Source organism: Asterias rubens, chromosome 8, assembly GCF_902459465.1.
Source record: "Asterias rubens chromosome 8, eAstRub1.3, whole genome shotgun sequence".
NCBI classification, from domain to species: domain Eukaryota; kingdom Metazoa; phylum Echinodermata; class Asteroidea; order Forcipulatida; family Asteriidae; genus Asterias; species Asterias rubens.
Genome location: NC_047069.1, coordinates 8584758 through 8612444, shown reverse-complemented (window position 1 = coordinate 8612444; position 27687 = coordinate 8584758). Strand labels below are relative to the sequence as shown.

Here is a 27687-nt window from a genome sequence, read left to right as displayed (position 1 = left end):
TGCATTCAAAAGCTGGTTTTCTTTTGCTGCTGTTTGCAAGCAATACTAGTATATGTTTTCGTTTTAAATTCTCATCGCTTGTTTGACTGCAGCTGTATACAAACACCACTATCATCTCTCTCATTTTGTCCTTTACCACACACAAAATGCATTTATACCTAGGTTATAAGCTGGTGTTTTAAATTGTGTGCATAAACATTGAGAGTAAAGTTATAAAAGTTCACAGGTATTAACATAATACTAGGTATGAAGATAGTGGTGGGAAACTTCGATTTAAATGGTTCTTTGCGTGAAATACATTAGATTAGGAAAAAAAAGCTTTTAGTGAAAACATTTACAGTTTTTTGTAATCCCACTTTTTTTTCCGTTACTCCAATAACCAAATTGAGCTTTAAAGTCACCTGGAAGTGGTGTTTTTTCAAAATAAAGCTTTTGCCACTAATATATGTGTTTTGATGAGTGGAATGTGAATAAACAGTTAACTAAGTTTTTTTTAAAAATCAGTTCTTATGTTATTTACAAATTTAAGAGTAGACCCCAACCCAAGAGGGGGCTGTTCGTGACGTCAATCGAGGCAGACTTTGCCTGTAATGCGTAGAGTAAACACAATTGCTCAGTCGTGAGTTTGTACGTTTCAAAAAAAGATTTTTTGGGGGTTTTTCCCGGCAATGCCGACCAGGTGTACTGCTGCTGAATGCAGAAAAACACTTTTTGAAACGTACCAACTCACGACTTGGACGTACATGTACTTTACACGTGTGTTTACTATACGCATTGCAGGCAAAGTCTGCCTCGATTGACGTCACAAAAGGGGTAGGCGGAGTCAGCCCCCCAAACAACTTTATATATTTTTTAAACATATGTTTTATTGTTCGTAAGCATACTCTTATGTTTGAAAGAAAAAAAAATTATATTTCCAGGTGACTTTAAATTTTAACAGATTTGATATTTGAGGTATACATATATGGTGGGTCGCACTGTAAGTGTGAATACTGGTGTTTGCAAATACCAATGTGATATAAGTGCATTAAATATACCCGGAATAAAAAACTTATATAAAATTCTCGAGCTTATTTTAAGAGGAGGGTGATTATAAATAAATTATTTCCTTGTGGAAGAAAACAACTGTGCATCTATTTATTGAGATCCTAAAGATTTCCTATTAACTTTTAAGTTAAAAGCACTCCTGTTTTTTATACTAAATGTGCTATTGGTATGTTAATATTTTCTTAGGTTTCGAAGGGAAGCGCCGCCCCCTCCCCCCCCCCAATGAAGTGACCCCTGCTACATAAGACCATGGCGCCATTATCTTCATCACGCAACACTAACCATCACAATCGTTTACATGAATGTTGATGATTCCATTCACGTGCAACTGCCATAGTAGTTGGAATTCAGTATTAAAGCTGTGCGCTTTGGACTGCTTCATGTCATCGAAGAAGTGATATTGGAGCTCTCTGGGCACTGGATACATGGCCTTGGAAAACGACCAGAAGCCAAAAAGATGTACCTCATTGCACAATGTGATCGCAGTTTGAGTCAAATAAAAACCTGGCAGACAAGGATAAATGAACAAGTAAAATCATCAATACACAGAACAGCAAATGGATCTTAAGCCCCTTTCACACTACGCTTTCCCCCGGGGTTATCCACGGGGAAGAGCGGTTGGTCGTTTCTCACTTCATTTGTCCTCCGGTCTGCCCCGGTGAATGAGTAAACCCTGTGGAATACCCACCCCTGCTCCTGAGTATAGGGGTAAGCCGTAAAACCCCGGGGTGTTCTTGAAACGTGCAGCCAGAACCCCGTGAAAAAAGTGCGCCGGGTAACCGTGGGGGTAATTTTTTTTACCGGGGCCTCCCCAGGGTTGTATTACACGGAGATAAGAGATGCAGTGTGAAAGGGGCTAAACAGAGTTCACCCCCTGCTTCTTTAAACAGAGTTCACCCCCTGCTTCTTTAAACAGAGTTCAACCCCTGCTTCTTTAAACAGAGTTCACCCCCTGCTTCTTTAAACAGAGTTCACCCCCTGCTTCTTTAAACAGAGTTCACCCCCTGCTTCTTTAAACAGAGTTCACCCCCTGCTTCTTTAAACAGAGTTCACCCCCTGCTTCTTTAAACAGAGTTCACCCCCTGCTTCTTTCGTTTGATCTGTGGACCAAGGTGAACAATGAATGCAATTTAGATAGGACTTCAAGCCACTTGACGGTATCCTCATCATGATATATAACGAGTCCCTGCTCGCCTTTTGATGGTCTGAAGTCAGGGCAGTCATGAATGATGTGTCTGATGGTTTGTGGGTTGCCACACTGACACAAATTATCTACATTTATATAAGATTAAAGGCCCTTGACACCTTTTGTCAAAGACCAGTCTTCTCACTTGTAAAATAACAAACCTGTGAAATTTTTGGTAGTTGAAGTTGCGAGAAAATAACGGAAGAAAAAACACCCTTGTCGCACAAGTTGTGTGCTTTCAGATGATTGAATTCGAAACCTCAGCTTAGGTATCGAATTCAATTCAAATATTTTAGTGAGAAATTACAAAAACTACGTTACTTCGGAGCCGTTTCTCACAATGTTGTATAATATCAACAGCTCTCCATTGCTCGTTACCAAGCAAGTTTTTATACTAACAATTATTTTGAGTAATTACCAAGTGTCCAGTGGCTTTAAAAGAAGATTCGAACGGTTAAAAGAACCAAAGGTTTACTTTGCTTTTAGGGGATTATCAACATTGAGAGAATTACCTGTAGACATAAGGTGTATTCCTGAAGACTTCCACTTTTGTAATATTCCAAGCAGGTGTTCTGAATTGCCCACTCTCGTTGTCAACCTACCGTTGGTGTTATGAATTGCTGGTAGAACCTTCTTAAAGCAACTGTTCGCCGAGTTAGAATACATCAAACACGGGAGGAACAAATTGCCGCTGTACTCCTTCAAGTCAAAGTTAAACTTCTCAATATCCGAGTCCCGTTTAAAATAATTGTATCTGAAAAAGAGACAACCCGTCTTTTTAAAAACTATTTAATCTGTTAACGACTGCGACATACAACATGGAGAGTTAGAGTACTTCAGGTTTATCAGTTCAAATCGTGTTTCCCAAGTCTATAATAATATCGAAGTCTTATCTATCAAACTGTCTTATCTAGTCGTATCTATCAAACAAGGTACTCAATGCGCTGAGTATATACAAACTTTCAGTAATTACTGCAGGGATGAATTCTGAGACCCAATTATTTAGCACCTTACAAGGGTTTACAAGGTGCTACGGTGCATACAGCAGCCACAGCCAGGAAGACGGGAACCCCTTCTCTTTTTCTGCACTGGGTTCTTTTACATACGTTATACAACACATGGTACCAACGGCTTTACGTCCCATCCGAAGGACGAAGCAATGGTTAAGTGTCTTGCTTTAAGGAAACAAGTGTCACGGCTGAGTTTCGAACCCACACTCTGCTGATCAGAAACACCAGAGTTTGAATTCGGTGCTCTCAACCGTTCAGCCACGACACTTCCACTTCTACCCTATACTCTATATACTATGGTTACGGAGTAATATGGTGTTTGCAAGCTGTTTGTTGAAGTCTTTTAAACGATCTCACCAAACAACAACAACATAAACTTAGTCTTCAAAGAATGAGAGAAAAAGGAAAGGGAAACAAAATACTGAAGAGATTAAAAAAGTGTTAATACAATTTTAAAACAAAGGTCTGATTGTCTCACCTTGTTCCGTAAATACTCGGATTCATGGTGGTAAAATTTGTCTTAAGTCCTGCATCCTCTGAAAACTTCTTGATCGGTACCATATTGCACCTGCAAAGCATTCAATTAAATAAAGTCAAATTGAAATAGCAGTGTCGTATTCATGTTCCACCATATATAATTTTTATCAGGAGCCATTTATCGGATACATACTATAAAGAGAATTCTTAAGATCCATAAGATCCATTTTATTATCAGACTGTTCACAATTTGTATACTCCGTATGTTATTTCCCAGTAATTCGACCCTTGGTCGCCATGGGAAAATTTGTTATCAAAGAATAAACCATGAATGTTTGATTAATAAATCAATAAACAAAAATAAAAATCTTTATAGATTTGTAAAACAAAACGGTGAGGAAACTTTGTTTTTGTACTTAGCAAACTGATAAGTCAAGTAAAGAAACGAAAATGGAACACATCCTAGGCATTTCGGCAGCCATTCGGACTCAGATATCCCTCCCATTGATTTGATAATCTGGATACGGAGATCTGGAAGTGCCATCCAACTTGCTGAGATCCTGAGATGATTTACTGCTTGGTGATGACACAATAAAGGTAAGAGAATGAGATGAGTTATCTCGGGTAGACAACATCCTGAATGTCGCCTTCGAGATATATTTATATCGGAATGGACGACACCCTGCACGTGGTATAATGTCGACTTCCCGAGATAAGTCATCATGGAATGATAACAATCTGAAAATGTTGAGCACACAAGATTGTCCAAGATCCCGAGATGAAACACATCTCATTCACACGGCAGCAATTTAACTGGGGTCCAATGCTAAATATTTGAGCATGGTTGTAAAAAGTAGCAATGCTTGACAAGATTTTGCAAAAGAACTAGAAAAATTGTTGTCCTTTTCACAAGCTTTACAACAATGCTACAATTTAGCAAGGGACCTTTGCTAAGTTACCTTCGTGTGAAAGGGGCTAAATGATAAATCAGCTCTGGATGTCGCTTCATCTATAGTGTCATCATCCTGCTGTATAATATAAGGATCTAAACAGAGTTAAATGGCACTTCCAGAGCTCCGTATACCCGGGAGTGTTTTAAAGATTATGTTAATTCTTGGTACCTGAATACGTAATCAGCAGAGTCGATTTCCTTCCCACATGCACTGTGCAACAATAGCCCTGCATTACCGACAACACTACACTTCTTGAACAAAGTTCCCTTTCGAAATGTTGCGTCCTGTCAATGAGATCAAACGATTCCAACAAAATCAGTTTGATTGACCGATATATTTTATTTATTTGAAATTCAAATTCTGAAAAAAATTAAACAAGTCGAGGAAAGATGTATTCATGGTTACTGAATGATCAATACTTCTTAATTCTGTTTTCGGGGGTTTGCAAGTTTGCACTGTTGTTATCTTTGCATAATGTTTGCATATTGTGTATTTGTCATTGTGCCTTTTGTCATTTTGATGTTTAAGACTCGCAAACCTAAGTGAATTTCACTGTATGTGTGACACTGTATGTGTGTAAAACATAATTGGAATGAATTGAATTTAATTGAATTGCATTCAATGAATAATTAACGTCTCTATTTAGAAATAATTTGACAATGGATACACTGACAATATTAAAATTTGTGATTTTGAAATCTCTTACTTTGGGCAAATACTTGAAGAGTTCTGCACTTGGTTTGAACTTTTTAGGATTTGGACCGATATTGGGTTCAAAGTACGGCAATATGGTATTGTTATCGACGTTACTTAACGCCAACGTCATCTGGTCAACTTGGGTTGAAGAAGACGAACGGAAGATCTCGCGTCTAATAAAACAAAAGGGATAATGAGAAGATATGACAAGTTGGTAGTGAGAAATTAGGACTTAGCATGAAGGAAGTATAACCACAGACAGGCGCACCTACTACGGCGCTATACGATCTTTGGTGCTATTATTATTATTATTATGGTGTATTAAACTAAACTGCTCATTGCAGCCTACTGGCTGAATTACAAAAAAGTGTACATTAGAATTAAAAGAAATACAACAGGAATATTTGTAAACTGTATTTAAGTAAAAACAGGAAGGTATTTAGGAAATCAAAATGCATAAAGCACATAAAAATATTGCACAGAAAGAAGCACACTGACCAGGGAGACCATACAAAATCACATCAATATTCGAAAATATTTTAAAATGTTCTAAAATGCACACAAAAACACACAATGTTACAAGGATGGAGGGAGTGACCTAAGAGAGTTGTTGATAAGTCTGTTGGAGTAGGGGACTGGACTGTCACTATAAGTAGAGCAGTTTTACGTGGAACTTTATGGACAGTTCTTTTAGATCTTAGATTCATAGAATGTGAGCTTTTACGATTTGACAAACCATTCATTAAATTTATTTGAGTAATATGATTTTAATGCAAACGATAGTACACAGCTCGTTTAACTATAAGGTTTGCGGTAACATCATGTGACTATCTCCTTTTGAGTATAGTGTTGGTTCTGAAAAGAACCGGTGATTAACGACTCAACGTTAAGAACACTATAGATATGCTGTGATTGTCCTCAGAAGAAACGGGATAAAAACAAATTGGATCAACAAAAGCACAGCTCTACCGATAAAACTGATCTGACGAACAAAAAGGCGCAATATTGCTAAAGTCTTTCAAATCAAAGGTTACCGTACGATAAGTTAAACATTACATACCTCATCATTTTCAGAAGTTTTGGCTTAGGAGTCCAGTTTGCCAGTATATATTTCTGGTATATGTAAAGGACTTCATCTTCAATTGAGGAAAAATTCTGAAATAATGATGACAGGGAAGGCATCTCGTTTTCAGGGAGTGCTATATTGACAGGATCTGGAAAACTGCAATGACAATTTCCGCATTACAATCGAAATCACAAATGCAATACAAACAACTTTCAAGTAACTTAAAAATATACTTTCGGTTTTTGGGACTGTTTGAATCATATTAACGCAGATGCATATTTTAAAGGATTCGGGTACTTTTTCAAAATGTCCACAGATTTACATTAAACTTACAGGGTTTGAAGATAATGATAGTTGAAAGCTTCCCTTCAAGTATTACTTACCGAGGTGCTGTAGTTTTTGAGAAATTAGTAAAAAAATGTAATGAAATTACGTTTGTAAATGATTAAAATAATTTTCGTCTCATGAGACGAAAATTATTTTCATCACATTTTGTTTACTCATTTCCCCAAAAACTACAGCACCTCAGCACGTAATACTTTCAGGGAAGCTTTCTACTATCATTATCTTCAAACTGTGTTAGTTTAGTGTAAATCTGTGGACATTGTGGTTTTTGTCCTACAAAAGTTACAGACACCCTTTAAAACGAACAAAAAATAAGCTGTTATTGTCATTAATTGGTTACCAAACGACCTTCCATTTTACATTGTTGGGATCAAAGAGATAATGATGACAGTTTGATTTTTCTCTCATCCCATGTTTGGTTATTTTATTTCTATGTGATTCAAGGAACCATACGGAACAAATACTGGTAAATCTGATACCAATGATTTATGTCAGTTGATCAGAAAATCAGCTCTTGATTCCATGACATTTGAATACAATATTCGGATATTTGTTACCTTTTCTTGAATTCTGTGAGACTGTCCGATCGTTCAATCAGCAAGAACGATCCTCCATCATTTATGATAACATTGAGTAAGACACACAGTAGAATACTCAAGGCGACCAATTTAAGTACAAAAGAATTTCGCATATTCACCACCTGTAATACAACACAAAACTATGTAGTCGTGCCCATTTGCTTCCATACAAAGGTATAGGCATTTATTCTTAAAGGTCTGGGTACTTTTTGTAGGACACAAAACACAGGTCCACATATTTTCATTAAACTTGCATAGTTTGAAGGTAATAATGGTAGAAAGCTCCCCTTAAAATATTACTTGCTTAGGTGCTGCAGTTTCTGAGAAATTAGTCAAACAAGTGACAAAATTCAGGAGACGAACATTATTTTACTAATTTCCCCCAAACTACAGCACCACCACAACAAATATTTTAAGGTAAGCTTTCTACTAGCACTGTCTTCATACGGTGTAAAATTTAATGTAAATCTCTGGCAGTATGCTGTGTGTAACAAGAAGTACCAAAATCCCCTAATGATTGGCTTTAAACTAACATCAGTAAGTAATCATTGCAGTATAGCCAACCTTCTGTCTAGCCATTAATGAAATTAGCGGGAACCAATTCCCACTTGTAACTTTGAAAACACTTAGTTAAGGTACTTTAGGTAGTGTCGTTGTCTATAATTTTTTACCCCAGGTGCTATTATTGACTCTGTGTGATAGTGTTATTGAAAGTTGATGCTATGGTAACAAGCAGCACATCTTGCTTCAAAAAAGATATAATCTTTAAGGTATGATTGGTTGCGCTGACAAAATGTCATGTTTTGTGTGATCAATAACACGATATGAAAAAACCTGTGGAAACTTTGGCTCAATCCGTTATGCGAGTCATGGAGAAATTAGTGAAATATAATGCACATTTTTTCAGCATAGAAACACGCTGTCCTCAATTTCGGTTGTAGCAACAACATCTGGCTGCTTTTAAACATGTTTTTCTGGAATATCACTTTATTTCAGATGGAAATGTTTCACATAAAAGTAACCATTGTTTCACCACTCATTCTCAATAATTGTTATTATTTATAAATAGCCTAAACCATGCTATTGCTTGTGCTACCTAGTTGTATACATTGAATGATTGTTCCATCAACTCTGGCTTTTTGTGGTGAATTTTATGAAGTTTGAATAAATGGAGTCGTAAAATTCCACATCGAAAGAAAAAAGGATACATATATCATGGAATTGCGACAGTAGTTTCTATATAACAAATAATATTATTGGCCTGTCTTCTCTTCCGTGTCACAGCCTTTTGCGAAGGCCATTCAACTAGTTGTGTTTGAATTTATACCATAGGTCGACCATTTTGTTGAAAAGCAGTTTCAACAGCTAACTCGATACTTTCTCAGTATTTGTTACGAGGACGTTCGCTGATGGAAACGTCGAGATAAAACCAACGGTTCTTTTGAGAACCACCCCAACTAATTTAGAGAATATCACTACATGGTGTTACCACAAACCTAACTATAACATTCGCTAAAACCAACCACAGATACAAGAATAAGACGTTCAGTTAGTCGAAACTTGTTTTCATTTGTTTATAATATTGTTGTGTATGTTTTCTTTTTGACGTTAGAGACACACAGCGTAACTACCGGGTAAATGGTTTCAAAACAGACATTTACCTAAAACACGAGCAAACACATTATAAAACTACAAAATATCTAATGAAATCATAATTTGGTGAGCAGACTAGGCCTATTGTTTTGTTCATTACACATTACTGTGTTGTTTAAATAAAACAATATGTAAACAAGTTACTTACCAACAAGGATACTGTCCTCCTTCCTGAATGATGTTGAGTATAGTGATAATACAACACTCACAGCTTCCTGTTCTGCATCACCTTACTCAGTGACCATTATCTGCAACTCAACAATCCTTAGTATTCTCGGTCCCTTCATCGATGTCAAGGTTACTCACAGATTACTCAATCGATCCACTGTAGTATGGTGGTGCGAGGAATCTACACGACACTCGAAGTCCAGTATCTCATTCTATTTAAGCTGCTACAGTTTTAACGCTTGCTCGATGCTACTAAGCATGCAATGACAATGTAATCATACTATAAATGCGGCCCCTCCCACACACACGCTGGGTTCAAAAATGACAATAAAATGTTAAATGATCCATGTAGAAACTGTCGCAAACAGTGTTCATATTTTGTGCGATCAACACAATCGGCATACATAAAAACAAACATGTGAAAATTTGGGCTACGTCCCTTGTATGACTGTGAGAGCCATGGAAAAAAAAAAGTGAACAACCATGCACATTTTTTCAGCATGGAAAACACGGCCTTAATTTTGGTTGAAACAACCAAAATCAGCAATAGTTAAAAATAAATAAAGTAGATGACTGTACATGGAATCACCACTTCACTTGGTGGTATGTAGTGCACTCGTTAGTTGGGTCAAAAACAGCAGATCAAAAACGTAAAAAAAATCCATAAGAAAAACTTGCGAACAAAGGAGCTAATTTCATATATTTCGTCAAAAAGAAAGTGAGGTGCTTAAAGTGATTTATAGTACAGCCAGATGTTAGAGAGCGCACAACACAAGAAAACAATTACCACAACGAACGTTTAATATACAACACAATACAAAGTCATAAATTGCGTCAGTACCAACCAATATTACCATTATTAGCCATTTCCATGAAAATATGCTAATTACATTAAAGCATGCCTTGTAAACTATTGGTTGGCAAACGGCATGGAGTTATGCATTATGCGCATAATGTGTGCCCATAGTTACGCCAATATCAGCACCCATACGAACAGAAGCTTTTTATTTACATATATGGTTAAGTGGGAGAGCGGGAAATCCGCAAGCACATGCACGGTTAGGGGGGGGGGATTCACCACTCTAAACATATCTCAAAATGGCAGCAGAGAGGTTTAACAAGTGGATTTATAACATTGTTTTGACGAGCGTCGTATTATATAGCAACACTTATATTTAATTACGGTAATACAGCCATCACCCATTTCCAAATGGTTGCTATGGAAACTGCTATGCCTGTTGACTGTGCAAGCGGGGAAACTTGTAGTTGTAAAGATGACATTGACATTGCATTGATGTATCGCTCCAGACCTCTAAAGTCAACCAGACTTCGATATAGAAGATACTTCACGTTGACATGCCCTTATGTTTCTCTTTTAGCAAAACCATTACAGATAGTTCAGGTGTGAGCTTGCATTGTTTTTTATGACAACAAGTAAACTTGCATGTTAGCTAACAAAATTACAATACAAACCATCCAAACCTGCTGTTTGAACTATTCAACATGAACAATGTACAGATACAAAATATTTATGAATACCATTACAGAGACTAAAATTTCTGAGCTAGCTTTGGTTGTGATCACAAAAAGTATACTTTTGCTTGCTGTAATTTAATCCAAACCATACACTCCAGCGTCTTTTATGGGGCAAGGCAGGGGGGGGGGGGGGTGCCGATAGCAGTGCACTACGGATGAAGTTTACTGAGATTGTTACATGTCACAAAAACCAAGTGTCTTATTATCCATTAGTATCTGAATCAATGGTATTGACTGCTTATTCAACACCTAAACACACTGTATGATCTTAATACACAGTTTCATCTTCCAATGATCGAGTCTCAAGTGCCCTATCCATTTAACAACATGTATTTTGCAATTTAGTTACAATGAAGGATTAAAATACCGCCCGTTTATTGCTAATATTTTGAGGAATGCATATATATTCTCCTTCGCCGTGATGACGAGTGTAAACCACCAACAATCTGGCGATCCCTGAGCGGTGACAATTGCGCCCTCGTGTGACAAAATCTTCTTAGAGAAAAGGAGAGCAAAACCAACCTATTTATATAACAACACTATGCTACGTTTTATAAAGAAGAAAAACATATTCTTACCATGTTTTTGAGAACATCATCCGTGGCATAACTCTTTGAATAGTCCCCTTCTGTGTATAAATGATCCAAGTTTCTTAAAGACGTCCTGGCCCTTTCTGGGTTCCACTCCACCCTGTCGATCAAAACGAACAATGGCCATCAGAATAGGGGATTGCCTGGAGTTTCATAAACACTCATTTTACTGAGGGTATAGCCTACTGGCATGTATATTTCATTCGATTACTTTGGATAATTTTACCACTTTTGTGATCAGTAATTCTTGTAATAAAATTCATTAAGTGTCACGAAGATCCGTTTCTTGTAGTCGGGTTTGTAGTTGCAATTTCTCATGAGTGCACACAGATGTTAGAGAGAGCTATTTCACAACAGGCTTTGTAAGCCATGTGGATGTAAGGCACCCTCTAAGTTACTGTGGTATATACAATAGGGTCATTCCTAGGATTGAATACAAACTCGGTCCTGCTATTTTAGCAAATGCTACACAATACATTCCACGCATTTATACCTTCAATTGCAATGATGCTTACAGACAAAGAGCTAGATATGGGGTCTGAGGCTCGGGCAGTACAACTATAGCTCAATAGTACAACACAATTTGTGATGTTTCTTGAGTTTTCCATAGTGTGTACCCGTGACCACGAATAGCATACCGCCCTCTACAATGTGCTAATATTTATAGTTTTTGCGGATGTTATAGGGAATTCTGTCCGCCGGAGTGTATGTCCCCGGTATGGGAAATTTACATGGGATAGAGGAGGATGATGCAAAAGAGGGCGCTATCAGAAGAAGTTTGTACGGTTTGCCATAATATGGGAAACATAATCTCCTGCCAGGAGAGATGAGGCCACTTACCATAAGGGCGCATCTAAGTGGCCTCATCTGTTCAGGTGAGAAACAGACCCGAACGTAGGTAAAAGACACCCATTTATGGTAAGTGGCCTCATCTGTCCTGAAAACAAAAAATACGTCTCCCGCCACATACAGACTTTACCAATTATTGTCAAATGGCTGTGTATACATACAGTCAATGGTGTTCCCCAAAAGGACCAATTGGGATTTTGAATTAAAAGTATTTCAGTTATTTTTTAACGATTTGCAGATCTGATCATGCGTTTTTTTTTATTAGTATTCATCTGTAAATCTAGGGCGAATCATCCAATGAAACATCTCCCCTCTGTCTCAAATATCACATTTTCCTCTCAGCCTCAATTTGGAGGTTCGTACATGAGAATGAACAAGATATATATGTTTTTTATTAGAAGCGAATGGAAAGTTCAATATGTTTTGTTTTAAAAGTCTGAAGGGGGTTTGAACATATTGATTCCCTTTATTTAATGCATCCAAACCGAAAACGGAAACTAACTGTCTCAGCCCAATTCTGTTTCAGTGGAAATCACTTTTCAGATGCTTTTAGCATTCAGTGCCCGATATGTGGGCATGGTGTTATCAATGTGTTATTGGAATCAAATACCATGGGGTGGGGGGGGGGGGTGCGAATGTACAAGATTTAATTAGTTTATTATAGCAAACTGCCTGATAAATGTGGCACTATGTAAACCCTTAATGTGTTTTCATTGTGTTCGGGGAGGGCAATTCTGTAGACGTTTTTCCCCCTTTGAGAAAGGGGTCAGAGAACAAAATTAAAGTGATTGTGTTTCTCGCTGTAACTCCTGAAATAAATCAATTGGAGAGATACGACATTTACGTCGGCGTATACCATGGTGTAAGTGCTCAATAGAATGGTACCACCCTTAGGGATTCTTTAGGGAAGGTTGTAGGGGTAGGCCTACTTCTGTACAAGAGGAACATAGTGTGGTAACATAATATATATTTCGGCCATTTTATTGTTTCGGCCAAGGGCAACCGACTATAGGTTAAAGTGAAAGGGTTTAAAACACTCCATAAATAAATGTCATATAGCTGTAAGTATCAGTGGATTTGGACAGCGATTGGTACTATTGAAAATCCCTGCCGAAAAGCCTGTGTAGTTTTAAGTTGAGCGAGAGAATACAGGCCGGGGAAACCACATGAAAGTTGATTTTGGTATCTCGATAATTTAATAAAGAAAATAATTAAATAGAAAACAAAATAAAACATGATGCGGGGAAGTGAAGATCCGAAAACTACAACCCGGTGAAAGTTGGGCTTTGGTTTGTAATTCTGCCGAGAAAGAGTCATGCCAAGAAAGAGTCATTGACAATCTTGGTTGTGATTCAGTACAGTAACGCGTGAAAGAATGAGCAAGAGCGAGACCAGTTTGACATTAAAAATCACCCTGACATTCAAATTCAGTTCAAACAAACGCCTCGTCGAACGTTCAGAAACAATGACACATTGGGACCCGTGTCTAACCAAAGCAAACACAACCATTATTCCAACTACACTTTGTAATTACTCCACTGGCAACAGTCAGATAATAAGGGTATGTCAATATAAACAGCTAATGCCCTTTTGTCGTTGTGAGAAGCAAGGATCGATTATAAAAGAGCTGAATTTATAAAGAAATTTTTCAATGGACACGTTTGCTAACTACACGATCGCTTTTAAATGAGTTTTCCATACAAGTGAAACAAAAGTGAAGGTAAAAATGTTCTCAACAGAATTACAGATGTTTTTATAAGGATATAATAACAATATAAGTTTGGTAGGCAATTTTATTGCAAGCTGGATTTTGTGAAGTTTGATTTCAAGATTGGATACATTGAACAAAATAAACTTACATCCTGTTTAAAATGATCATGGTATTATATTAATAGCTGGCCACGATAATTTCAGAAGCACATCAAATTTAAGTATCACAAAACCCCCTATCTGTTTTGAATGTAAGCACTGCTCAGAGTTTTCATTTAATTTACAAAAGAAGAGCTCATTTCATTTTGTTTGGTTTACCCATCATACACGTAAACTATTACCGGTTCATTGCGACGTCAGATGGATTTCATTGATCATTTGTTTTTTGAATTAGCAAGAACTGGGAGTTGGGTTTTGTTCTTGGTGTTTTATGCTGCACGTTGCACCTGCACCGGGTAAAAAGTAATGAGCGACGAATTAAAAATAAGTGGCCAAACACAGTGTGAGCGTTGGTTATACTCGCAGGTGTTGATCACACCAAACTTGTGATTATTTGACAACACACGGTAAAAAAGAGATACAGATAATAGTGTTAAAAGGGAAATATATTATAGTTGTATCAGTTAACATCCTAACACCCTGGTTGTTTATTTTGTCAAACTGGTGGTATATATCTAAAGATTGAAAATGGTGAAACCGTTTATTGGTGTTTAATACTTAAAAAAAAATTTAAGAACCTCTTTTAAGATCCTATCATTTCTTATTATACTTTACGCATCGTTTTGCCAAACTGTAAACTTGAATTTAAATTGATCGGTATGATTGTGAAAAATTATGCTATAAGGACTATTCATTTGCCTTATCACATAGCAATAATTTATTGAAGGATAGACTTTTTTCATCAACGCATTAATCTGTGGCAGCCACTGCCAGAGATACCAGGGCAAACGCCTTCTCTTAGCGGCAAGTGTAAGTGGGCTCTTTTAACGCGCTTAACACAACACGCGGGACCTACGGCTGAACGTCCCATCCGAAGGACCAACAATAATGGACGCTTCAAGGACACGCATGTCATGATTGTGACTCGAACCCACACTCAGCTGATTAGAAACACGATGAGATTGAGTCCGTGCTGTTATTCCGCTATGCCACCACACGTCATTAAACCAAGAGGAAACTGACCCCCCCCCCTCCCCCACGACGGAGAAACAAAAAGGAACTGGAGGGTAGTTATCACGCTACATGGATTACAATATTTGTGTGGCGTGTGGCTCACAGTTATACTAAAAAGTATCGATTTCTTTTTTAATTTCAAGAATTAATTTCTTCAATTAAAAGGATGATTAGCTACACAGGGAAAACACTTTTGTGCTTAACCTATTGTATTTTTGTTTATTTTTGTTAACTGAAGGGACGTAAATACTAACGAGTATGCAAACGGAATTTGCTCAGTTCGGTGCTGTTGTTACGCGGCAATACGCTCCCCCTGTGACCGTCACTTAAAACAAAAACGGCTGGATTAATTTTGTCAGCAGTGTTGCCGGTTTAGCTTATACGAGCCGCTTGAGTGACAATAACAAGCAGCAACTGACAGCATAACAAACACTGCATTGCCATATCGTGATGCTCACATCCAACCAACACACAGTCGGCGTGAAGAGCAGACGGGACAACTCGCAAAGCCCAAACTATTTCACGAGTTGATGGGAAGAGAACTACATCGCAGCTATAGCTCGCCCAGTACTGTGGCAACATGGATAACTATTCACATTCTGGATTGGATGAGGAACAACCTACATCAAGCCTTTTGGAGAGGCAAATCTTAGCGGGTGTTTTAGCACTCGTGGCGGTATTGGGCATAGTGGGGAACACGGTGGTCATCATTTCCGTTTTCCTTTCGTACAAACTTCGCACTAAGATGAACATATTTGTAGTCAATCTAAGCTTTTCGGACTTTCTGATCTGCCTCCATCTCGTTTGGATCATAGTGGCTTTTGTGGCCGATGACGGTTGGCCTCTACCTGACTGGCTGTGTGTTTGGTGCGGATTTATTCTGATAACTTGTATCGGAGTAAGTGTTTATACTCTAGCCTGTATCGCTATTAACCGTCTCATACTGATTCGGTACAGTCAAGCCACGTTCCTATTCCTATGCAGACCCACAATCGTCTGTTTCATGCTTGTTATCATTTGGGTAGTTCCACTTTGTGTTTCGGTCACACCATTCATTACGGACCTCGGGGAGCTTGGTTACAGCAGTCGCTACCGAACATGCCTTAAGAATAACGCCCACGAAAGAGCAAAGGCTTATGACGTTATGTTATCGCTGGTATTTTACCCACTCCCCACTGCAGTCATCATAACATGTTACCTTAAGATATTCGTGTTTCTGCGTTCACGAGTCAATAAAGTGGCGCCCGAGAACATCGAGCCAACCGTGTCTAGCGTGATACAGCCCCATCAAGAGGAAAGACCAAGCCTGCGCGAGAGACTTGACAGGAGGCAAGTCAAAGTCACCAAGAACATGTTTTATGTTGTTTGCTTATTCTTCATGTGCACAACTCCTTACGGATTATCATTGCTGTGTACCCACCCAGCCTGCCTGAGAGCCACAACGTACGCTGCTGTCATACTGTCTTGCAATAGTTGTATAAATCCCTTCATCTATGCGACCAAACATCCAGATTTCAAGAAAGTGATCCGATGCATCTTGTTGTGCAAACTCAAAAAGATCCCGCAGCGAGTTAAATTACCTTGGGAGTAATTTCGTTCTGTATAAACAGATGCAGATGCAGATGAAGTTGGGAAAACTTCCACTGTGTTTTATTTCTCCCAATGATCAATTACAAACGATTTTGCTCGATGTAATGGAAATAACAACAGTGTCTAAAACATTGATGTGTGATGAACAAGAGTTCAACATCTTGAAATTTGCAAAAACGGGGGATTTTACTCTTAAAACACGGACAAAATCAGCCTAGATTCTGATTTGCAGTTAATATGAGTAATTGATCTCTCGACATTGCCTTTTGACCTTACATCAATTGAAAACGACTATGGGTGACTTTGTTTGATATACTACAATGATAAAGATTTTAATATATGAGAAAGCTTTGCCAATCATTCGGGGTTAACGAAATTGAAAATATTCTTTGTGTATATATTTTGGTCAGTGTGTGCTGCACAAGTAAATGGAATTGATATAGTAATGACTACTGTGACGACTTCAACAACCAAAACATGCTCTACTATTCTGTAATAATCAAATGCGAAGTAATCCATTTTTCTACCGTACAGGCCTAGTATTAGTTCCCAAGAACTCAAGGAGACGAATAATTGAACAATAGACTTTTCTTGATAACTTCGTCAAATCAACTTATCATTTTGGCAGAATGCATGTCGAAAGCCAATGCTTAATCAGTTTCTCTAGCTGGCACGGGCAGAGTGAACAGCACAATTTCGATCGATATACACTGACGTCATTACCGTTGTGTTTTATTGGACCAAAAAAACGGTCAAAATTTCACATCTCTGACAGTTTTTTTGAGCACAATTGAGCATTAGTTACAATACTTTCTGTTCTCCGAAAACTCTTTAACTCTTCATTATGCCCTTCTTCCGGGTGAACGATGATCTACAATTTTGAAGACAGATCTTCCATTTTGACATACAATTTATGTATAATTTAATATTTGTCTAATTACACCCAACCCCCTTTGTAATCCTTGTTACACAGTTTCAATGTTTTAAATTGTCATGCACGAGCAACAACACTATTTTCCTGGTGTCTCACAGGTCATGAATGTACCAGTTTTGTAAAGCTTTATTATCTTTTTGTGCCCCCACCTCACTTTAAGCCAAACTAAACCCCCTGCATAACGGAGTATATAAGACTCATCATCTAATGTATTATTTACCCTCCTGAGATCTTACGACTCTCAACTACACTAAGCCTTTTCAACATAAGTATGGAAGTAACCACGGGAGATAATGATTGATAGCGATGTGAAGGGCTTTGCATGGAGTAGGTTTCTTCAACCAACATTCAGCGTTAAAGACAGTGGACACTATTGTCCATTGTCACAGACTAGCCTTCACAGTGGGTGCGTTTAGATGGTTGATTTCGAGACCTCAAGTTCTAAATCTGAGGTCTCCAAATCAAATTCGTGGAAAATTACTTCTTTCTCGAAAACTATGACACTTCAGAGGGAGCGTTCTCACAATGTTGTATACCATCAACCTCTCCCCATTACTCGACACCAAGAAAGGTTTTATGCTAATAATTATTTTAAGTAATTAACAATAGTGTCCACTGCCTTTAATTAAATGATTCACTGGTTGTTTTTACTGCTAATTTTTATGTTTTGGGGGCAATTGGACTCAAATGTTCAATGACGGATATCTCTTGCAGTTTGAATGAGCTTTTTAATTAAGTTTTGTTCCGTAGACCATACTACATCACTCAGAAGATAATTACAACGTAAAACGGACCAACTTGGGACACTTGCATCTCCTTTGCACAAACAAAAATTATTAAACATTATCAACAACACTTTTTCCTTGATGTCTCACAGGTCATGAAAATACCAGTTTGAGAAGCTTACTTATCGTGGTTTTGCATCCCACCTTCCCAACCCCCCGCACAACGGTGTATAGAAGACTCATCCTTCAATGTATTATTCGCTCCTTTGAGATCAATTATATCACTAAACCCCCAGCTACTAAAACTTCATTAACATAAGTATGGAATTAACCATCAGAAAATATTGAAAGATTGATAGTGATGTGAAGGTCTTTGAATGGAATAGGTCTCTTCAATCAACAATCAACGTCACATGATCCAAGTTATTTTTTTCCTGCGAATAAATATGTTTTGAATAGTTGGAATCAAATGTATTAATGACATGCTATCTCCCTCAATTTGAAAATGAGCTTTTTAATTGAGTGATGTTCCGTAGACCATTGCAAACAGCACTCATGGTTAATCATAAAGTAAAAACGGACCAAATGAGGCTTAATACATCTCCATTTTTTTCCGAAAAAAAGGAAAAGAAAAAGAACAAAAATCAAAATTAAAACAACCCACGATTATAATACGAATATATGATGTTGTTCATCCATCAGTCACATTGACATGAGCCTTAGTTTGTATCAGTAATAAACATTAAACAGGTTCATGAATATTCAGGAATATATGTCAAGTTAATTATAGTTTCTGATAACGCCCGCATGTTGGTCTGTTTGTTTGTTTCCAGACATCACAATGTATGATCTCAAAACAATACATTTCACTAATATGTTCTGTCCAATCAGTTCTAGAATGTCTTTGATTGAAATAATTGTTCTAAATATACGTTCTTCTTCTTTTCACTAAATTTGGAAACAAACGTCGAATTTAATTTAGTTGAATTGTGCTTCTGTTCAATGCAATCAACCTCAATATTGCCAAATTGCAAAAGGGTACAAGCATATTCAAAAGACGAAGTCTTGTATAAGATGCCTTAATAAAAGAAGCGCTGATTTTCTAAACACAAATTAAGTTACACATCATATCGTACAGGAACACAGGGGACGGAATGGGGCAGACAAACAAAGCACCATGATAATGATAACGATGACCGAAACATTGGACGCTGACGTAAAGGGTTGTAACAACATCAATGGATGCTAATATTGTCATCGAACAAAAACTACATTTGCCCTTCACTGTAAAAAATAAATTAGTGATGTATTTATTGTACGACTTATTACATCGTTTTGAACATTTTTCTCTGACAGAGTCCCAGCCTCGTTTTGGTAACGTTGAATTGAATGTAAGAAAATAAAGATGGCCGAACCAAAGGTCTTCAGAAGGAGCTTTACATTAATCCTCCAACTATATTAGTTTGTAAACAGTATACCGAGCCTTTGAACGAGTACAACAAAAAACACGAAAAAGGGGAAACTAAAAATGTATGGTCTTAAGTCAACCATGTCAAACTCAAGATCAATATTGCAACCGTGGACCGTCTCCTTAATGGAAAAAAAACAACAACTTTAGTATACATTAATTTTACGCTTCAACGGACATCGCCACAACGACGATCATCGGTTTATAATAAATTAGGTATTTTTGCAAGAAAAAAAGAAAAGAAAAAAAGCAGACAATTCCCTTCCCATCACAATTAGACTGAACATTTTGGACATTTTACAGTCCACCGTGCAATCTAATTTTGCTGTGTTTGGATAGTTTTGTTGAATTAACGTCTGCTTGAAAACGTTGCAGTCTGCTGAACAAAAGCGTGAAGCTAATTCGTGTAGCTATTTGTTGTATCGATAGTTAATGATCGAGGACCGTGAGACACTCGGCGCTTACCAGTTGCCAATAAAGAGGATCTCATGGCTATATCCATCAGTCATTAGGTGACTTGTTTTATTTTATTTAGAACATCTATAATTGATTTGGATAACAACTTAGTTACGAGGTCAATGCAAAGGAGTTCGGGACCGCGAATTGTTGAATGATTTTAGATAAACCATAAACTATAAACCATATTATTTAAAACTTGATCACCTAGTCTTTACACATGAAGGCACTTATCCTCAATAAAAATTTTTATAACAACATTTTTTGATGTTTCGTGGCTTTATCATCTTGCTAGACGAACTACACACGCGTTTGGCAGTTCATATTTCTAACCCTGTTGATAAAGTTCATTGTCAATCATAGTTATGACATGAAAAAGGGACATTCTACAACATTGTTGACATTTATTCGAGTCCCAAAGCTAGTCGATAATGAAATCGACCTGCACACGGACAGGTATAGGCAAATGTTGTCCGATGAAACTAGGTTTCTGGACTGATTGTTTGTCGGCCCAATCGAAGACAAACATACACTATGACTGATGAGTAGCTGGCTTCATTATTAATATTGTCGCAAGGTGGGTTGTATTCATCCTTAATTACACGCGCGATTGGCAATATAGCAGTGCACCCTCGCCGTCAGAACGTGGTCCATAATATGAAACGGGTCGGGAGAGTTACGACAATTTGCGATTAGAGGCCATTTTGTTCCCCAAGAAACGCATGGGCGAAGCCACGGGGTGCCAGATTAGTCTGCCAGTTGGGTTTTGCTTAGCTCTATGGTTTTGCTGCATTGTAAGACAAAATGGCGTCCAGCAACCACGTGACCAAAGAAAACTGTTCCCTCCATGTGACAACTTTCTCAATATACACAGTTGCACCTCATGAAACAGCGCCCCCAATATTGGAATGTAAATTAGGCGGCATCCGAATTCAAGCGATAGCGACAGTGTTGAAGAATAGGCCTTTTTCAGCGATCCAGCCTTTTACTGCGGGGGTCACCAATTCCTGCACGGCCTAATATGGAGTGCCATCTTGATCCTAGTTGGGGGGGGGGGGGGGCAGAGGAAATGCCATTACCAGTGCATATGTTCGACCACGACCACAGACGACCACACCATGTGAAAATCAGCTCCTTGAAAATCAGCTAAAATTACCTTAATATCTCCTCCATTTCCACCAATAACCTCCAAACGTGAGTATAAACAACTTGTCATCACTTTCACAAACCATCGAAGTTAAAGTCAAGCAGTATGCCCCCCAAAAAAGACAAAACTAAGTCGGCATCCACTTCGATATCATCAGAGTCAACTTACGCGCCACACTCATCAGGTGATCACCCCTGCTCGCCCATTGCGTCATCAGACAATGACATAATCACCTTGCGTCGGGAACTCCGGTCAATGGCGTCTGATCTCAGCAGCAAACTGGACACAGTGATCAACAAACAAGATTCCATTTTGAAAAGAATTCAAACCCTGGAAACAAAACAACGTGGAATGGAGGAGGCCATTGAGTTCTCGTCAAAGTCCATCGAGGAAATCCAAAAAAAACAAAAGAACTTATCCGATGGCGTTTCCACCCTGACGACGCAGCTCAATACGGCCATTACAAAGATTAAACACCTGGAGGACGACACACTTAACCTGGAGCGCCATTCCCGAAGCTTCAACCTCCGGCTTGGGGGAATCCCGGAAAACCCAAAAGAACCCACCACCTTCCCCTACGACACAGTCAAGAAGATCCTGACGGAGCGGTACAACATGCCGGAAGCTGAAGTTGAGGCTGCACATCGTACAGGAAGACCCCCACAATCCCCATCGGACAAGCCCCGCCACATCATCGCGAGATTTCTGTATCGGTCTGAGCGCCAGGCTGTCCTGTCGAGAGCCAAACATAGTCTTGCAAACACCGGGATGTTTATCCTGCAAGACCTTCCTGCCGCTGACGTTGCCAAAAAAAGATCCCTCCGAGATGTAATGAAGAAAGCGTACGACGCCGGCAATCGCCCCGTCTTCAAGAATGGCGAGCTCTACATCCAGGGCAGGAAGTATACACCCACCCCATCCAGCTAAGATTGTTACAGTATAATAGTGCCGTTTATCATTCATAAAACCTGAGTTGATTTTCCTGGTTCAAGTAAATTAAAGTGTTTCCATCATGATATATTTATGTATTTGTTTATGTTTGTCCGTGTGTACAGGAGTAAGGCATTGCTATACAGTATGTGCTTATTATCAAAACTAAACTAACCACGATGCTCCTATGATTCCAAGCCTAGATCCAGATACAAACTTTCAAGCTCCTGTCATAAATTGTGATTACTATGATCAAGATCAATTCCTGAATGCATTTAACAAGAAAAAATGTTCAAATATGAAATTATTACATATAAATGCACGCAGCTTGCCCCGAAATATTACTTGTATTAGGAACTATGTAAACCTCTTGGAAAACACATTTTCAATTATTGGGATATCCGAATCATGGTTGAAAGATACTCAAGATCCGCTAGTCCAAATGCATAATTTTTCTATGGAAGGCTTCTGTAGACAAAATAAACGAGGTGGTGGGGTAGCACTATATATTAGAGATGACATCGTTTACAAAACTCGTAACGATATATCAGTGAACAATTCAGATATAGAATCATGCTTTATTGAGCTTGTTAATAATCACAATAGCAACGTGGTTATTGGAGTTGTGTATAAATCACCAAGCGCCCCGTTAAATAATTTTATAGAACTAATTAATGACATATTGGCTTGTGTTAACAATGAAAACAAAAAGTGTTATATTATGGGTGACTTTAATATTGATTTATTGCAGTATGATACACACAATGGTGTACGTAATTTTATGGACACTTTGCAATCCCAATCTTTTTATTCCACTATTAACAAACCAACTAGAATTACTGCTGACACTGCAACAGTAATTGACAATATCTTGACAAATGATTTCAACAACCACCATGCCGGCGTTTTAGTTACTGACATAAGCGATCATTTACCGGTATTCCTAGTTACTGATAATCTTAGGGAAAACCCGCAGAACGAACGAAGAAACAGTAAGCGTGACTTTAGCAGTAACCATATTCATAATTTTGTCGACGAACTTAACCAAATTGACTGGAGTTTTATAACATCATTGAATAATTTGCATGAAATATATGGTAACTTTCAGGAGCATGTTGTTAAACTGTATGATAAACATTTCCCCTTGCAAGAGGTGAAACGCAGATATGATTCTTGTAAATCACCCTGGCTATCTGATGGCGTTTACAATTCAATAAGGAGGAAAAACTACTTGTATAAAAAATTTCTAAGAAATCCTAATAACCAAAATAAATCCATCTATACTCTGTATAAAAATAAATTGAATGCTTTGATTAAAATATCAAAGAAAAATTACTTAAACAAGAAATTTGAACAGGAAAATGGCAATATCAAAGGAACTTGGAAGCTTATAAATTCTTTGCTAAATAAGGGTAAGCCGAATTCCAACCCGTCTTATGTTGTTAAGGAAGACTGTGTTAAACTAGAGGATAACAAAGAAATTGCAGATGCATTCAATGAATACTTCGTTAGCGTCGGTGCGAAGCTTACACGTAATCTACCATTATGTAATACTTCGTGTGAGTCTTTTCTTGCAGGAAGATGTTCACACTCTATCTTTTTAACTCCAGTTACGCAAGAAGAAATTGCAGATTCTCTCAACAAACTTACATGTAGCAAGGCTCCTGGTTTTGATGGGTTAAGTCCGTTTGTAATTAAACAGGCTAGGTACATTCTTGCTAAACCACTTGCTGAAATCTTCAACAGGTCCTTATCTTCTGGTATTTTCCCCGATGCGTTAAAAATAGGTAAGGTTATACCAATACATAAAGGGGGTAATAAACATGATATTGGAAATTTTAGACCTATCTCAGTTTTGTCCACGTTCTCAAAGGTTTTTGAAAGGATAGTTTATAATAGACTAATATCATTCATTAATAAAAATAGCATTCTTGCTGAGTCGCAGTTTGGCTTTAGGGAAAACCGATCTACAGAGTTAGCAACCTCATACGTAGTAAATAAACTACTCAAGGCCATAGACGATAAAACGTTTTCCGTTGGTATATTCTTGGACCTTTCAAAGGCTTTCGATACCGTAAACCATGACATTTTAATTTCTAAATTGGAACATTATGGTGTGCGTGGAATAGCATTAGCCTGGTTTAAAAGTTATTTATCTAATAGAAAACAATTTGTATTGTTTAAGTCAACGCTGTCTAAAGAACAATATATTTCCTGTGGAGTTCCACAGGGCTCTGTGTTGGGTCCTCTATTATTTATTATTTATATAAACGACATATGTAATACTTCTGATACAATATCCTTCTCTTTATTTGCAGATGACACAAGTTTAGTGTACAGTCATAGTAACGTAGATACAGCTGTTAGTCACCTTAATTTTGAACTTTTAAAAATAAGCACTTGGCTGTTGGCAAATAAACTATGTATTAATGTACTGAAATCAAATTATATAATATTTTGTCCGAGACAGCAGAAATATACTCAAACGGTTCCTTTAATATTAAATGGTGTTAACTTGCAAAAAGTAAAAAGTACAAAATTTCTAGGCATTTATATTGACGAAAATCTTAACTGGAAGAGTCACGTTGATGTAGTGTCAAGCAAAATATCAAAAACCATCGGTATAATGAATCGTTTGAGGTTTTTCTTACCAAAGAATATCTTAATAACTCTTTACAACTCATTAGTCCTCCCATATTTAAATTACTCAATTCTCACTTGGGGTGGCTCTTCATCCTGTGATAAACTTCTTATTTTACAAAAACGAGCTGTTCGAATAATTTTCAACGCTCATTATCGGGACCATACCTCTCCTTTGTTTGCCGAACTGAAACTACTACACTTTAATGATCTCTATAACCTCAACCTTGGAAAATTCATGTACAGGTATATAAATAATTTGTTACCTTCCTGTTTTAGTTCATGTTTTACTCTCACTTCAGATGTGCATTCTTATAACACTAGAAGCAGCTCGAACAAGAACATTTATGTTAGTTTTAACAGAACGTCAATGTTTAAAAATGGCCTCGTTCAACGAGGTACACATTTTTGGAATAGTCTACCCACCCCTCTTAAAACATCATTAAGTTTATCTACATTCACCAAACAACTAAAAACACAACTGCTCCAATCATATTCTTAATCTGTAATGGAAAAATTGTCATTTAGCAATAGCTCAATTATGCTCCTATATGTCTGTCATTGTCCTTTTTTCGTTTGTCATTTGCCAGTCTGTGTTTGTCTGTCAAGGGTACGGGTACAAAAGCTTTGCTTCACCCTTTGCCCAATGTTGTTATGTGAATAATGTTTAAACTAAGCTTCGTTAAGTTAATATTGTTATAAATGATTATTTCGTCTTTTAAAATATGTTGTTATAATAGTGTTAACTTAATGGTGTATGTATTATGTATTATCATAACAATGTTGAAATAAATGTTCTATGATTGATTGATTGATTGATATGTCAATTATTGTTTGCCGGAACTTGGTTCTCACCCAAGCTGGTATTCTAGACGAGTCAATTGCTGTCCGGTTCCAAAGTCACGCTTACGAGATCACATGATTACGGCGCCTTAATCAAATATTATCTCACAAATAGAGTTTCAGAAAAATGACCGACTATCGTAATTACAGGACCGATGCTGTCACGACGCATGTCGTGCCGAGTGATTTGGCATAACTCTGTTCATGAAGTCCTACGTTTAGTCTTTTTGTGCGTTGTTTTGTGTGCAACATTTGTTTCTGCCTTTTGTAATTTTTGATATTTATGATGCTTTATAAACTTGTGCGAGCAATGTAATTGCTTATTTTTGGAGACACTACACATTTTCTTATGTTTTAGGTCTAAAATCGAAAAATGGTTAATTACACCCCCGATAATTGAAGATACACGAAATAGGGGAAAAGCTGATGGTGTCGTATCCATAGTTATGTTCTTGCTTTGGCCAAAAGTGACGGATGTGTTGTTCGTAAGATGCGGAGAAAAATTACAACGAAAACAATTAAGAACACGTCAATTGTCAAATGAAGTTAAGCAATGCATTCTTCAGGTGGGAGTAGGTTATATGCCACATAATTAGTATGCCAAATTATCCACAAGGTCAATCACGATAGGCAAGTGAGGGAGCTACTGCTCCTAAAAGCTTTTCCAGTATTCAGTGATGATAAGGCATGCATAAATCGATGTGTAACTTATTTCACTATCACAAAACAGCAATGGAGAATAAAAGTGCCATGTTTGAGTCGGTCCTGTCCGATGTAGAAAGACATTTAGTCAGCACACTTCTCCTCATCGTTGCCGTGGTTGGAATTATTGGGAACATTCTGGTTATTCTCGCCTTCGGTCTGTCCCGTAAGCTTCATAACACAACTAACTGTTTTGTAGTGAATCTCAGTGTTGCTGATTTCATCACTTGCCTCAACATCCCGATCAATGCGGCGGCTATGCTCAGTCCTCATGGATCGATCCCAGATTGGATCTGCATCGTATGTGGCTTCTGCTCAGTGACGTGTATTGGGTGTGGCGTATATAATCTTACATGTATCGCTGTCTACCGCCTCGTCTTAGTATCAAACCGACAACCCCATCACACAGGTCGTGCATTTACACATATTGTGGTATCAATCATCATAGGAATAACTTGGTTGATCCCACTAACGATGGCATCCATTCCGTTTGTGTTCGGTTTCGGTGAATTGGGATACAACCCAAAGTACAGCTCTTGCACTTGGAAGACGTCATCAAGCAGCACTGAACTTGACTCTTACAGTCTTCTACTAGCTGTGACATATTACCCAATCCCAACATTTATCCTCATTACAAGCTATGCCAAACTATTCATCCATCTAAAGGGTCACAGAAAACGAGTCATTCCACTCCAACGATCGGAAGAATGCTCGCACCCCGTCCAGCCAGCCCAAAGGGGAGCCAGGAAAAGTAGTCAGAAAGGGGTCACGAAGAACATGTTTTACGTTGTTTGTGCTTTTTTGGTATGCATGACACCGTACAGTGTTTGTTTGGTTGTTTCAGGGAGTGATTTCTTCATCCCATACGCTGTGGTTTTTCTGCTGGCCAGTAGCTGTGTAAACCCTGTTATTTACGCCACTAAGCATCCACACTTTAGCATTGTTATGCGAAGTATTATTACTTGTAGCTTCAAGAAAATCCCTCATTTTGTCCTCAAATAACGAAATGCCTCACAACAACTATATTAATTTTGTTGTACTATTATTCTTACTGCATAGTATTTTTCGCTTGATATATGTGTATTATGACCAATACAGTATTTCTTGGTAAACATTGTATGTGACGAAGAACATTACAACACCAACTCTATTGGTGCTGTTATAAAGGTCATTATTAGATGTGGTATTTTACATTATAATGTCACACATGCTTTA

The 27687-nt window shown here is 37.8% G+C and overlaps 3 protein-coding genes and 1 long non-coding RNA gene across 4 annotated transcripts; 2 read left to right on the top strand and 2 right to left on the bottom strand.

Moving 5' to 3' along the window:
* Positions 1-1310: 1310 nt before the first annotated feature.
* On the bottom strand, positions 1311-11677 carry LOC117293922 (alpha-N-acetylneuraminide alpha-2,8-sialyltransferase-like). The gene is made up of 5 exons (XM_033776405.1): positions 11532-11677; positions 11294-11405; positions 3722-3811; positions 2746-2987; positions 1311-1551 (listed from the first exon to the last, which is right to left on the bottom strand). The coding sequence occupies exons 2-5, from the start codon at positions 11320-11322 to the stop codon at positions 1325-1327; spliced, it is 588 nt and encodes a 195-aa protein (XP_033632296.1). The 5' UTR covers positions 11323-11405; positions 11532-11677; the 3' UTR covers positions 1311-1324.
* Positions 5441-9422, bottom strand: LOC117293923. The gene is made up of 4 exons (XR_004519493.1): positions 9160-9422; positions 7338-7480; positions 6430-6591; positions 5441-5542 (listed from the first exon to the last, which is right to left on the bottom strand). It is a non-coding gene; the product is annotated as an uncharacterized LOC117293923 (long non-coding RNA).
* A 3940-nt stretch (positions 11678-15617) lies between the features above and the next one.
* LOC117293565 (melatonin receptor type 1B-A-like) lies at positions 15618-16639 on the top strand. The gene has a single exon (XM_033775925.1). It carries the CDS (start codon positions 15618-15620, stop codon positions 16626-16628), a length of 1011 nt encoding a protein of 336 aa, XP_033631816.1. The 3' UTR covers positions 16629-16639.
* A 9863-nt stretch (positions 16640-26502) lies between these two features.
* On the top strand, positions 26503-27474 carry LOC117293564 (melanopsin-like). Its single transcript, XM_033775924.1, has one exon. The coding sequence runs from the start codon at positions 26503-26505 to the stop codon at positions 27472-27474; it is 972 nt and encodes a 323-aa protein (XP_033631815.1).
* Positions 27475-27687: the final 213 nt, after the last annotated feature.